The sequence below is a fragment of the Molothrus ater genome, chromosome 28 (assembly GCF_012460135.2).
Source record: "Molothrus ater isolate BHLD 08-10-18 breed brown headed cowbird chromosome 28, BPBGC_Mater_1.1, whole genome shotgun sequence".
Taxonomy (NCBI): domain Eukaryota; kingdom Metazoa; phylum Chordata; class Aves; order Passeriformes; family Icteridae; genus Molothrus; species Molothrus ater.
The window spans coordinates 5,335,170-5,348,843 of NC_050505.2; the positions used below are offsets into that span (position 1 = coordinate 5,335,170).

General features: G+C 52.0%; 2 protein-coding genes across 2 annotated transcripts; both read right to left on the reverse strand.

Annotated features, from left to right (window-relative positions):
* Nucleotides 1-1,772: 1,772 nt before the first annotated feature.
* On the reverse strand, nucleotides 1,773-10,852 carry CKAP2L (cytoskeleton associated protein 2 like). Its single transcript, XM_036396780.1, is given in 11 exon segments — nucleotides 1,773-2,161; nucleotides 2,251-2,398; nucleotides 2,690-2,753; nucleotides 4,065-4,120; nucleotides 4,123-4,183; nucleotides 4,185-4,220; nucleotides 4,727-4,919; nucleotides 5,298-5,866; nucleotides 7,778-7,844; nucleotides 10,140-10,206; nucleotides 10,807-10,852. Coding segments are annotated over 11 exon segments (1,518 nt in total). The 5' UTR covers nucleotides 10,820-10,852; the 3' UTR covers nucleotides 1,773-1,917.
* A 1,398-nt stretch (nucleotides 10,853-12,250) lies between these two features.
* Nucleotides 12,251-13,674, reverse strand: LOC118695114 (interleukin-1 beta-like). Its single transcript, XM_036396521.1, is given in 5 exon segments — nucleotides 12,251-12,540; nucleotides 12,700-12,845; nucleotides 12,955-13,125; nucleotides 13,229-13,548; nucleotides 13,634-13,674. Coding segments are annotated over 5 exon segments (891 nt in total). The 3' UTR covers nucleotides 12,251-12,327.

Consider the following 13,674-nt stretch of genomic DNA (forward strand, 5'->3'; position numbering starts at 1 on the left):
AGGTTAGCTAGTTGAGAGGAGAGTTGGAGTTTGTTAGCTGTGCTGAAGGACAGGAAGGAGTCAGCTGGCCATGCAGAAGAAAGAGAAAAGGAGTCACCGTTGTGAGGAGCTGCCCGTGGGAGATCACAGAGAGAGGGTAGGAAAGTTTTACAGTAAGATAACAAAGTGGCAATGACAGTTTCCATGCACCACGGTTGGTGCCAAGCACCAACAAGGGTGGCCAGGATGGGTCCCAACATGCCAATCCCTTCGCCAGTCTCTTGCTCCTGCCTGCTCCAAGTGCAGGGACAGCACCAGTGGGGGCCTGAGTGCACTTACAGGGCTCATCAGTCCCCAGACCCCAACCATGTCCGGGAGCTGGTGCCTGGCCTGCTGCACCCCAAGGTCCTCCTCAACCCTTGGTGCTGCTGCCAGTCTCTGCACAGAAGCTGCTGGGGGCACTTCAGGGTCCCCAGCTCCTCCGGCAGAGCCATTGCCACCACCTGTGCCTCAGACGCCGGGGCTGCAGATATCCCTCTCAGGAGGGGCCATACAGGTGTGTCCAGGTAGGGCACAGGGCAGTTCCAGAGCAAATTGCTCAGGACGTTGCTTCCAGACACTGGGAGGTGCCTGCACATTGCAATCCAACTGAGAGCATTCTGCAGCAGGAGAACCAGAGTGTGTGTCATGGCAGGGGAGCTGAGGGCACTCCTGGGGGACACAATCCCAGGAGACACAGCTGCTGTCTCCACAGCACTCACTAGCCCACACACATCTCCACTGCAAAGTTCCATATTTAAACCTGCATTTAGATATTTAAAAACACACTCTTCTTGCATGTACTGAATCGGTGGGAGAGGTGTGGTAATCACATACAATCTGAACAGAGATTATAACTCCCCAGGAGTTTCCTGGGAAGCTGTGAGAAAACTTAGATAAAATAATTAAAAGAATTATTATCTCTCTTTCTGCACATGTTGTTTACAGATACAATTTTCCAGAGTGTGCTATTCCTAATTCACCAATAGTGTGAGAGGTTTTTACTCCAGAACCAATCCAGCCTTGGTTTAGCGAGTCGGGTTATAAAAGCCGCACCGTTCCCGCCATCCAGCGCCTCGGATTATGATACTCCACCTCTGCCGAGCGGAGTCTCTGCTCCGTCCCTGACTCAACGGCGAGCCCTGCAGAGCCCGCGTGGAACCGCAGCATGGCCCGAGCCGCGCGGCCCCGCCGCCCCTCGCCACCGGACGCCTCTCGCCCTCCGGAGTGAGGTAACGCTGACTGTGCCCCGCGCCGTTTGTCCCCTTGGGATCGCGGGCATTGACCCCGGGAGGCTGAGAACTGAGTAAGGGATGGGTTTTCCCAACACAGCAGACTGTCTCTTGGAGTGGGAGCCTGCTGAGGAATGGGTTTTCCTTAAAAACGGGGAAGCAACATTCCACAGATGAACAGGCAGTTGTTTCTGTGTGGAGGAATCTGATAACTCTCATGAGACTCCCTGTCTCTGATCAAGCACTTTGCGATCCTTTCTTTTGGGCCAAAATCACGGATCCGTGGCTCAATGGAGATGCTGAGCCAAGGCTGAGGTTGGGAGAGAGGAGGAGAAGAGCATGATGGGGCCAGGAGCACTGCCTGCTGGGGCCGGGTGGGTGACAGCAGGGCTCCCCCACCTTCCACAGCTGCAGTGTGGTCACTGTTCCCAGCACCTGCCAATCCCCTTGCCGGTCTCTTGCCTGGTACCTTGTGCTGCTGCCTGCTCCAAGTGTAGGCACGCACATCTCCACTGCAAAGTTTAATAAACATGCATTTATTATTTAAAACAAAATTTAGATATTTGATACATACTTATTCTGTGCCAAACCCTCCCCCCTACATCTGAGGGGCAGAAAGAGCAGTCAGGGGAATGTGTACAAGGCAGCCTGCTCCTGCTGGGAACCCTCAGGTGCTCTTGGGGGGATATGAACTCAAGCCCTCCAGCTCTGTCACTTCTGGTAAAGCTTTGTTTTTCCGGAAGAAGAAGAGAGTCCCCTCCTCAGCATCCAGGATTTCACTGAGGGATGACACCACAGGGTCATGGTCCTTTAGCATCTCTGGGTAGCGACTCCGAGCCCTCTCAGTCCGCAGGGAGCGCCGGACGGGTGTTAGAAATTTCAATTCTGGGCCTTCCAGGAATTCCCTTCCTCTGTGGAGAGAAGAGCCTTGGGTAAATCCTGCAGAGGACCACTGGCATGGAAGGGTGTGTGCTGCCTGGAGCAGGAGGTTCAGCCTTACCTGGATGCAGATGTAACCTGTAACTTGACTGAGGGGGGGAGGGAGGTCATGCACCTCCCCACCAGGCCTGGAGTTGATGCTATGGGATGCCTCTCAGCTGGACAAGGTGTGGTAGGCTCCTGAGGAGTGGGTTCCTCTGCCTTTTCTCCTGGCACAAAAGGAAAAGGGCAGCACAGTTGCAGCACTGGCTATGGATTACACCTCGTCACTCTGGACAGGGGCAGGGTGCCTGCCTGCAGAGGCTTGCAGGGCCAGGACCCTCCCTAGCCCAGGCAGAAGAACAGTGTCCCATTTTTCAGATCAGGATTCCAGACTTTCACCACACTCCTTAGGAGGGACACGAGGTGCTGGGACAGACTGTAAACTGTGTTGCCTCCAGGCTGGCAACAGCAAGGAGCACCCCTGCCCATGCTCATCAACCCCACAATGCTCAGGTTACCTTCCAGTTTTTGGCCTGCATCCTTCAAAATATTGAAAGCAGTTTGTCTGAGCTCTTCGACTGGCTGCAGGAAAAGCAGAACATGGGTCAGGGCAGGTCTGGCATGGGAATGGCGTCGTGGTTTGACAGGAAGTAGGTTTTCTGGGATATGCTGTGGTCACCAATAGGTCTTCAGATTTTAATATTGGCACTTGGTGTGGCCACTGGATACGCCTCTGAGAACACAGGGGTTAAAAGCAGAGCACTCCCGGGGGAAGTTCTCTTGGGTTTCTGGCAGGGAAGAGTTTGGGTCTCTGCCCCGGCCCAGCTGCTGGCTGGGCGGGCGGAGGGGAAAAGCCATGTGGCCGGGAGAGGTAGGCCTGACCCCGGGGGTGGAAGAGAGAGGGACACCGGGAGCCATCGGGCAGGCCCCCTTCCCCCTTGGCAGACAGAGACAGAGTAGAGCCTGTGCTTGTGACTGTGTTACCTTGAAACTTGATAAACATGTGCTGGCAGCACAGCTGAGAAGGAGAAGAAGGAGGGGTGCAGTGAGAAGGTGCTTGGCCGCTTGTGGGAGCTTTTAACCCCTTTTTGGACAATGAAAACTTTACAGAACATTAACCTCTCCTAGAAGAGAGACAGAGTGGAAGATGAAGAAGAAAATGGGCAAGTGTGATGAAGGTCTGGGCAAGTGAGAGATGTGGGAAGAGATGATGGAGTGGCTTTTGCTGGACTCTTTTTGTATAGGCATGGACAGAACCATGTTTCCTTGGGATACAGAGACTGCATCTAGGAGGAGGCAATGCCTCAGAACCAAGATGGTTCAGTGTTGGCACTCCTCGGCCCCAGGGGGTGCAATTTGGCGGGGACAGGTGTCCCAAAGGAGAGACGGTGCCCTTTGGATCGCAACAAAGCATCCTTAAAAAGACGACCCTAGAAGCAGCTCTGGTCCATGTGCAGTGGTGAGAGCACTGGACATGAAGGGAAGAAGTTTTCTTTATTTCTAAGTGGGAGCCTGCTTTGCTTATTCCTGGTCACATCTCACAGCAGAAACCAGGGAGATTGTAGTTTCATGGGGGGCACTGGCATTACACCAGCGTCAAACCATGACAAATGGAGACAAGAGTTAGAGATGAATGGGAGGAAAGGCTTTTGCTGCTCAGCCTGTGCTGAGGACAGGAAGAGGCTGCAGTATTCCCCTTTGCCCAGTGGGATCCATCAGCACCCAGCACAGCTGGCCAGGTGCCCACCCTGCATGGGCACATCCTGCAGCATGGAATGGGACTGGCAGCTCTAAATTACTTTTTCACCAGTGACTAATGCTGCTAAACTCATTCTAAAACCTGTCCCCTGGATCTTGTGGAAGCCTTCCAGAGCAGAGGCAGGGAACAGTCACCTCAGCCCCAGCGCTGACTGCTTCTCTGTACAGCTGCAACACATCAAAGGGGCCATCCGGGCCAGCAGCTTTGCTTGGCAGAACCAGAATTTGGCAAATTTCTCTGCCTGGAGCACAAGGGGACAGCACTGTTGAGATCTCCTCTGCATGGACACCCTGCAAGGAGAAGGGTAAGGGTCTGAAGAAAAGGTGTCCATGGCATGGATGAGTGTGTGCACCAGGAAGCAGACCGTGCCTGACCACAGCTCACAGCACTCTCCAGGAGGAGGCCCTCAAAAGTCTGGCTTTGCAAATCTCCTACATAATTGTGGCAGATAAAAACTGCCCTGCCTCTATCTTCCCCTTGGATTATTTGGTCTAGTATTCCAGAGGGGTGTCAAAGGATAGACTCCAGTGCTGGCATAATTGGGGCCAGTAAACCTTGGAGCAGGGCTAGAAGTCAGTGTTGGTCTGGTCTCTCCCTTCTCCCAGTCAGCACAGCTCACTGCCTGCCTTTGGCCTACCCATAACTTTATGAGCACTTGTATTTTCCTATGTTTCCCCTCTTGCCACTGAACACTTGTTCCCAACCCCTCTTAGCTACTGGAGGGACATGGCCCTCATCCCCTGGCATGCTTCAGGAGAGGAGAAGCTCATTCAAGCAGCTCCTTCCCTATTCTCACCGCCTCAATGAGCTTCGGGCACTCAGTTAATATGTTGTTTATCTCGACTTGGCAGTGCTGCTCTGGATTCTCTTGTTTCTCTGTTGGCTTGACCTTTCTGCAGGATGGTATCACCGCCTGCTTCTGAAGCAGAATCATCGGCGGCCGCTTGTATGTCCTGCCTTTGGCTGCCAACCACTCCTCCAGCTGTTTCCTGTCCAAGGACAGAGAAATCACAGTTACCACAGCAGACAGTAGCCTGGCAAGAGCTGGCTGTTTTTCCTTGGAGTCTTCCTTTAGCCAACTTCAGCTGCTTAAAAAGAATCAGTATATCTATCTCAGAAACACACCTGAGCGCTAGACTGGGAGAGGAAATCACACTCAAGCCGAAGCCTTGAGGCTGAAGCAGGAGAGTGGCCACACACTCTCCTTGCACTTACTGAATTGGTGGGAGAGAAACCCAGGGTGCCACCCAACATTATCCCCAACCCCTTTTTCAGGGCATCAACCTCCCCACAAGCTTTTGCTCATAAAAGACTTTGGACTCCATTTCCAGCAGGATCGTGCTGGCTCACTCAGAGCTGCCCCTTACCTACGATCTGCAGCTGATGGAGTCCTTGGAACGGGCCTAGAGTGCATGCCACTTGCCTTCGGCAGCTCTGGTTTAAGCTGATCTCTCCTGCTTCTCAACTCATCCTCAAGGACATGAGTTTTGGAGTTGTGTATGCTGTGAGACTGGTTTTTGTGACCTGTCCCTTGGGATGCTGCCGTGTGTCCAGGAGCCACCACCTTCATGTCCTTCCTGTCTGTTACCTTTTTAACTGTGGGCCTTGGCCGTGGTAAAGTGACACCTGGGTTCAGGTTTGATTTCAGGTTTGTGGTCCCCTGGGGCTTGCCCAAGGTGGGAGGCTTGGTGGGAAATCTTCTCACTGGGGGAGGCTGGCTGTGCTGCTTAAGACTTCCCCCTGCTGTTGTGCCAGGTTGCCTCACAGCAGTACTTTCTCCTTGCTTTGTCCCTGGGTATTTATGCATCAAATTAGAAGAAGCAGGAAGGGACTGAGAGGGCTGCAATGGCTGAGTTCTGTTATTTGTATTTTGTGACATGCTCCTTGATTCTGGCAGGGCTTTCCTGAATTTATCCAGAGCTGGCTCTTCCTTAGCCTGGTGGTTATATAAAAGAAACAAACAAAACTCAGGATGAAAACCTTCCAAACATTCCTCCTCCCAAGTTCCCAATGCATCACAGTAAGACAAAACCTTGGAATCTCAATTCAGTTGCCACCCCTCAGATCACTAACTCTCAGTCCATCACCACCCTTCAGATAATCAATTCTCAGTTCATTAAGAGGAGAGGAGTCCTTCTTGTGCTGTAGGCTTCCCCAAGAAACACAGTTGAAACTTTCTGTGTTTCCATGTCAGTTGTGGCACTGCCCGGAGAACATCTGCCATCCTGACATCTTCCTTCCATGTCCAGTGCTCTCACCACTGCACATGGACCAGAGCTTCTTCTAGGGTTTTCCTTTTAAGGGTGCTTTGTCCAGTTCCAAAAAGAGCACAGTCTCTCACCTTCGGGACACCTGTCCCCCCCAGATTTCACCCCCTGGGGCCGAGGGGTCTCAACACTGAACTCTCTTGGCTCTGAGCCATTGCCTCCCCCTGGATGCAGTCTCTGTGTCACAGGAAACACGGTTCTATCCATGGCTATACAAGAAAAGTCCAGCCAAAGGCCACTCCGTCATCTCCTGCCACCTAGAATTCTTCTCAACTTCTCTCGGACATCTTTCACTTGCACTAACTTGCATCACACTTGCTCATTTCCTGCTATTCATCCCTATCTCTCTTCTCATTCAGGAGGAGGATCAGCATTTGTAAGGTTTCCATCATCCAAGAAAAGGGTTAAAAACCTCAGGCTCTGCCTGTCCAGAACTCCCACTGCTGCCCTGCCGAGCGCATCCCCCCTTCTCCTTCTCAGCCAGCCTGCTATCACGTTTCAAGGTGGCACAGGCACCAGCTCTCTCTCTCTCTCCTCTCTCTCCTCTCTCCTGGTGGGGGATGGCTGCCCAATGACTCTCCTATGTTCCTCCACCCTTCCATCCTCAAGGGCCTCTTCACCTCCCTTCTCTGTCCAAGGCCTGGCCTACCTCACCCGGCCGCTTGGCTTCCCCTCCCCTGCCAGCCGGCAGCCGGGCAGGGCAGCTCTGAACCTTTCCCTGACCGACCAAGAGAGCTTTCCTGGGAGTTCTCTGCTTTTAACCCCCTGTGTTCTCAGAGGCGTATCCATGTCCTCAGTGGCCACACCAGGTGCCAATATTCAAATCTGAGCACCTATTGGTTTGACCACAGCATCCCAAAAAACTCACTTCCTCTCAAATTAAGACAGCTTTCTCACAGCTTCCCAGGAAAATTCTGGGAGAGTTACGCCTCTCTGTTAAGAGGATATGTGATTACCACATGACAAAGCAGCTGTCAACAGAACAATAACACAACAGCCACCAGGACATGGGCAAAGGAGCAGTCTCCTAAACTGAAACTCCTAACTAAGCTAAACTCCTTTGAAAAACAGCTAGTTGACTCATTGACAGCTATTTAGCAATCTGTGGTATGTCCCCCATTTGGAGTCAGGAACTCATGACCCTGATTTGGGGATGTGGTTTTCAAAGTAAGTTTTCTGAATTGCAGCCAGGATGAAAAATTATTATGACTAAAGTACATTCTCTTGTGACCCTATAAGCAGTGATCCCCAGTGAGACCTCTTGAGCTCTCTTGGACTGCTGTGGGCTGTGACCAGCATCTCCTGCTGAGTGGGGCTTCTCAGAGCCAGCAAACTCTCACATTTGCTGTACTTGGAGGAACATTTGTGTTCTGGTTTCAGATTGATTGATTTTAGATTTTAGCTTGCTTTTTCTCTATGTGCTTTAACCATCCAGTAAGCAGAGTGAAGCTTGACAATGAATTTTGTTGTGCTTTCTTTTAATATTAAACTTTTATATTAAACCTGCTTTTGCCTTTGCCAGTGATTCTTTAAGCAACCACTCACTTAAAGCATGAAAGATTCAAAAGCTTCCTACTTACATGCTTGAGTTTAGAGACTGGTTCTAAGGATGGATTCAGGCGATTAGTCCAGTCCTTTAAAAAGGGTCTGTAAAAGTCCAACAAGTTATCAGGTTATTTATCAGCCATAAGAAAAGCAGAAAGAATTAAGTATCTAACCCACTGCTGCTTGTCTCAGACACAGGAGCTTAGGAGTAGCTTTCAGAAATCAAAAACCTGTCAAGGAATAGTACCACATACTATTAATTCTTTTTCTTTTGTGTGGCAACAGAAAAGCAACACAAGCCTGTTGCAGACATCTTTTTATGAAAATCCTTTTCTTGGGATTTTTTTCTTCCTGAGAAGCTGAGAGGCACCAGGAACAAAATGTAAACAATGGTTATCTGCTGCTGTGGAATGCAACAGGTGGATCCATGATTGGTCTCGTGTGGATGTTTGGAATTAATGACCAGTCATGGCAAAGCTGGCTCTCTCTGTGGAGTGTGCCGGAATTTTCCCTCATCTGCCTCACAATTGTCATTGGGGGACCACTGAAGAGAAGACCCCCCCGTCTAGATTCTCTGGCTCTGAAGGAGAAAGTCACACGCCAAAGGCCCTGAGACCTGAAAGCACAGTGTTAAGCTATTTGTTTTCACAGGTGTTGTTTGCTGTATGCTAAGAAGGGAGCAACGTGCCCCGTTTGCAACAATAGCTTTGGAAGCTGTCCCTCCTCTCGGCCTGGCTGGACTTCTCCTGAGTTTCGGGTGGTCTCCCACAGAAGACCCTCACCTGTTTTACAAGCACCGTGACAGACAGACTGAGATGTAAGAAGCCTCTCCATCAAGGACTGAGAACGCCCCTCTCCTCCTTCCAAGAACTGGGACTGAAACCCCCAGCCCGGGGCAGCTGTGTGGGGGAGGCAAGCTGACCAAAGCGAGATGTTTGCCTGCAGGTTGTGACCACTGGACCAAGAACACAATGGCTCTCGTTTACTGCTGAGAACATGGACTACCTGTCACATCTATTCCTTATTGTATCTGTTCCCCCCCCCCTCACAATTTTCCATAATAAAAACCTCTGAGTTAGCTAGAGACTTTGAGATCTCCCCAGCATAACAGGCGGATCCTCGACTGGACCAAAGGACTTGGTCTCTACGTTGGTAGCTATATCCCCCCCCCCCCCCTTTCTCTATCTTTTTCTCTCCCTTAATCCCTCTATCTCATTTTTGCTGTGGTTATTTCAATAAAACTGCAATTGTTTTGATTATCGCTGCAAACCCCCTTGTACCGTGTCGGTTTTTTTGCACCCGGAGATCACTCCTATGAACCACCACGTTACCCGTTCACTAGGACGGGTCGTGACATTAATTGGCGTCACGGACAGGATTCTGGTAGCCAGAGGGATTTGCAGGTGTTAAAAAGCAAATCTCATGCTCAATTGAGTGCTCTTGTCTCCGGAATTGGCACAAAAAATCTCTCGGTGCAAAACGGGGGTAACTGTTACTGTTGTATTTGTGTGTACCTGGACTGTCTAGGAAGGAAGGGACACCTGATGCAACTACACAGAGCCTCCTAGACAGATTCTGTCCCTCACAGCCAGGGGAGTGAGGGGCGGTGCAGCAAAGGCTGAGTGGCTTTCCCCTGCCGTAGGTTCTGGTCCCCTCACAAAGGAATCGTTTGTGTGCATGTGTATACACTTTCTGGGAAGGAAGAGACAAACCTGATGTAACCACACAGAGCCTCCCAGCAGATTCTGTCTCTTCAACTACCCAGGGAAGCAAGGGGACACAGGAAAGGCTGTGTGATTTGTGTAGCTTAAGTTTACAATTAACTCCCTGGTGTAGCTTTGGTCCCCTCACAAAATGACTACAAACTTCAGTGCAAAAGGTGATGCTGAATTTTATGCTTTGCTTACTAAATACAATGCCACACCTTCTCCAGGAGGAGAAGAATGGGCAAACTGCAATTGGTTTAACTTAGAAAATGTTATTGATAGAATATCTTCTTTGCAACATGAAACAAAATTCAAACTGGGCACAAATAAAACCATCCTCTGCTCAGTTTTGGGAGCCTGCCTCACAGCAGCCATAGAAACTCGCTTTAAGCAAAAAAGTGAGGAAAATGCTATAATAGACTCCCTCCAAAACCTAGTTGAAGTTTTGTAAAACCAATTAGATTAAGAAAGAAATGTAAATAATTCATCACGGGCTGCCCCGAGAGAGGAACATGTTAAAAATTCGCATAACTACAGACTGGTACTAAGGTGCTGCGGGGGCAGAGCCTAGACAGGAGCTGGTTCTTTGTACACAGGCCAGAGAAGGTAGACACTGGCCAGTGGGCAGAGCCAGCTATACCTCAGACTTTTGCATATCATCTCATCCAAGCCCAACATCCTCCTAACTTACTTGGCACTTGAGCATTTCAGCCTTTCCTTGGCTACTTGGCAGTTCTGCAGCTGGCTCCTCCGTTGCGCTGCAAAGAGATGGCAGGAAATGCAGGGCACACAGGACAGTCTCAGTACTCAAAGAACTCATGACACTGGATTTCTGTTACTTTCAAACGCTACATGGCACACCTCTCGACCTCCCTGCCTGGGGAGCCTGGCAATGCTGTTCCCAGAAACTCCCTTGCACATGATAGTGCCCAGAGACTCGTTGCCACTTAAGCTTCCTGACCTTCACAGTATGATGCCACTCAACCCCTCAGCTGTGCAGGGCTCAGTTTGCAGAAGGAAAGGCTTCCACTGAGCCCAAGAGCAGCACGACCCTCCAGCACACTCCCACTACTCCCAGACCGCGTCCCTGGGCCCGTTTTGTGGGCACCTGCCGCGGATTCACACATCATTACTCACACCGCCCGCCCTCAGCAGCTCCCCACCGGCCCATCTGTGCCGCCTCCAGTCCAGCGCTCCCACAGAACTCGGGCCTCCCCACAAGGTACCCGCCCCCCCGGGGTCCGCAGGTCCGCATAGCTCCGTTCTCCTCCGCCAGTACCGGGACCCCTCAGACCCCGTTCCGAGGCTCCTTCACCCGCCGCCCCGCTCCCTCAGACCCCGTTCCGAGGCTCCCTCACCCGCCGGCTCCATCCCGGGCGCCACCGCCGAACGACCACCGGCACTCCCGACACCTGCCGCGCCGCCGTTATTAGCCACCGCCTTCTTCAAAGCGACCAATGGGGAGCCAGGCGCCGGCCGTGGCTCCGTGATTGGCTGGGCAGGGTGGGCGGGGCCGGCCCGGGGCGCTGCCCGCGGTGACAGATGCCGCGCCGTGACGGGCCGTGTCGTGCCGCACCGGGCCGCGCCACGCCGTGCTGTTAGAAACGGGACACGCGCCCGGGACTAAAGGGATTTCAGCATTTATTATAATTTAAAACAAGGCCTAAAGCATGATGGCCTGCGGGCCGAGCAGGAGCGTTCCCGTCGAGGATGCTGCAGCCCTGGCGCTGGGTTTGTTTGAGCAGCGATGTCCCCGATGTTCCAGGTGGAGCGGCACGGATTCACTGGCTCAGATGCCCCTTTTTATCCTGTTTTTGTCCGTTTGGATTGGTTTCTGTTTGGATCCTTCATTTGCATGAAGTTTTAAGGCGCTTGATTGGCCCATTACAGTTCTGTCCAGGCTGGCTCGTGGTGCACTTTACTGAGGTGTGTTATGGTACGGTGAGTACTATATTTCTTACAACTACCCTTTTAACCCCGTGCACAATATAATAACCAAACTAACAGCACATGCTTAACAATCTATCAACTATTTACAACAGTTTCTAACCTATTTTTGACACTGCCATGGCATGGTGTGTGATGCTGTGCCACATCTGGCCGTGCCATGCCATGCCATGCTCTGCCATGCCATGCCACATAATGCCATACCACGCCATGCAATGCCGTGCAATACCATGCAAGCACACCATGCTATACTGCACCATGCTGTTCCACATGATAAGACATGGTGTGATGTGACATTGTATTATATAGTGCACCACATGATACTGTGTGATATCATGCCATGCCTTGTAATGCTACGCCACTCATTGTCCTGCTGCACTGTGGCCCACCATGCCATTTGCTGGCCATAGCTGGGGCAGAGGTGACAGTTTCAGGCAGCTGCCAGGGATCCACCATAGGATGCCCACCTCAGTTGCCTCCCAGCTGTGGTGTGGGCATGGAGACAGAGTGGTGGAGGGTCCTGAATGGGTCAGGGTGGTCCCTGGGCTGTGGGGTGGCTCCCCACGCCCTGGATTTTCACTCAAAAAGCAGCCAAAGCAGAAGGATTTTCTCATCTGTAATCCCATTCCCCACGAGCAATGAGGTGAGCCATGCTGTCCTAGAAAACTTTTTATTTCCACCTCCATCCACATACAAGTTAAAAGCAAAAATGAATAAGGGGGCACAACAAGTAAGTACCAAAGCAATGGGCAGATACAATAAATAATAAATAAATAAATAAATATAGACTGGGATGGCTCAAGCCCATGGGGCCCAGAGCTGCTATTTCACATGAAATAGATGGGGAGAGGGGTTGTGTCCTGGGGGTTGTACTTAGTACATACAGCCTGAAAACCGGTGACTGCCGGTTGGGTTGGGTTGGTGCAGGGTCTTCAGCGCCCGCTCAGCTCGTAGGTAGCGATGTTCACCTGGTCTGGGGTGTTGGTGATGCCCACGGGCTGGCGGGGCTGCAGGGACGTGCAGACAAACCAGCCGGGGAAGGCAGCTGACTCGAAGCGTGTGGTCCCCTCAGCTGGGCTGTCCAGGCGGTAGAAGATGAAGCGGGTTAGCTCCACGCTCTCAATATCCCTCCTGATGTCAGCTTCCTGCAGCCAGAGGGGTGAAATGGTGGTCAAGGTTGTCCATAGGTTGACTTTATGAGTTAAAAATTAAAAGTTCTCTCCAAAATTTGCCCTGAACCAAAACAAAGGTGGAATGGAGCCCCCAGCCCCACAGAGGGCAGACTGCTGGGACCCCCTGCTCACCTCCAGCTGCAGCACGGGCTTGGTGCCACTCATCACACATGACATGTAGAGCTGGTAGCCCTTGATGCCCAAGGCCACTGGCACCCTCCCAGAGCCTGGAGCACCCTGCGATGACCGGGGACGGTACAGAGCAATGTTGAGCTTCACTGCAGAGAGAAGGGACAGGTAAAGGGGTGCTCCTGGGGTTGTAGGGCGGCTCCTGGGTGGTCCAGGGTTTGGAGACAGGGACATTGGGATGGGAGCATATGCTCTCACCTTTCTGTCCAGCAGAAGGTCCCTGCAGGTGCAGGGCCACCAGCTGGGTGGGTGACTCCAGTACGAAGCACTTGTGGTCAATGTCCAGGATGTCGAAGGACTGGGAGCGAGTGTAGCGGAAAACGGGTGCCCTGGTATAACTGCCCTTGATGCACTGGAAGGAGACGGGCTCTGTGGGGAGAGAGACAGTCAGGAGGATGCTGCTCCCAGGTCCAAGAATGTCCCCCAAGAATACCCTCTGCCTGGGGTGCCAGCCCTGACATCACCCTCATACCGAAAATATCATCCAAGAAGCTGCCAAGGTCACTGTCAGCAAAGTCCTTGCGTGCCGGCTGCTTCAGGAGCTTGGTCACAGCCACCACCAGGATGGCAGCCTGGCGAAAGGTCCTGGAAAGGGGTCCTTTTGTCACTGTCACCTGGATGCCCACCCCAGGTGATGTCCCCTCCAAGTCCAGCCAGGGCTTCTAGGGAAGAAAGGGGATGTAGGGTGAGAGTCTGGCTTCCATGCGACATGGACCCCACCACTCCCACCACCACAGCCTTACCTTCTGCGGGCACAGACAGCTGGGGCCATACAACGTCTCCTCGTTCAGGCTGAAAGGCAAAGGGACGTGGTGAAGTCAGGTTCAGGAATGCAGCATCACATCCCCAAAGTCCTCTCTGGCATGTCTATTCTTACCTGCTGCTCTCCAGTGTGTCCAAATCAGGGACGAATGCCAT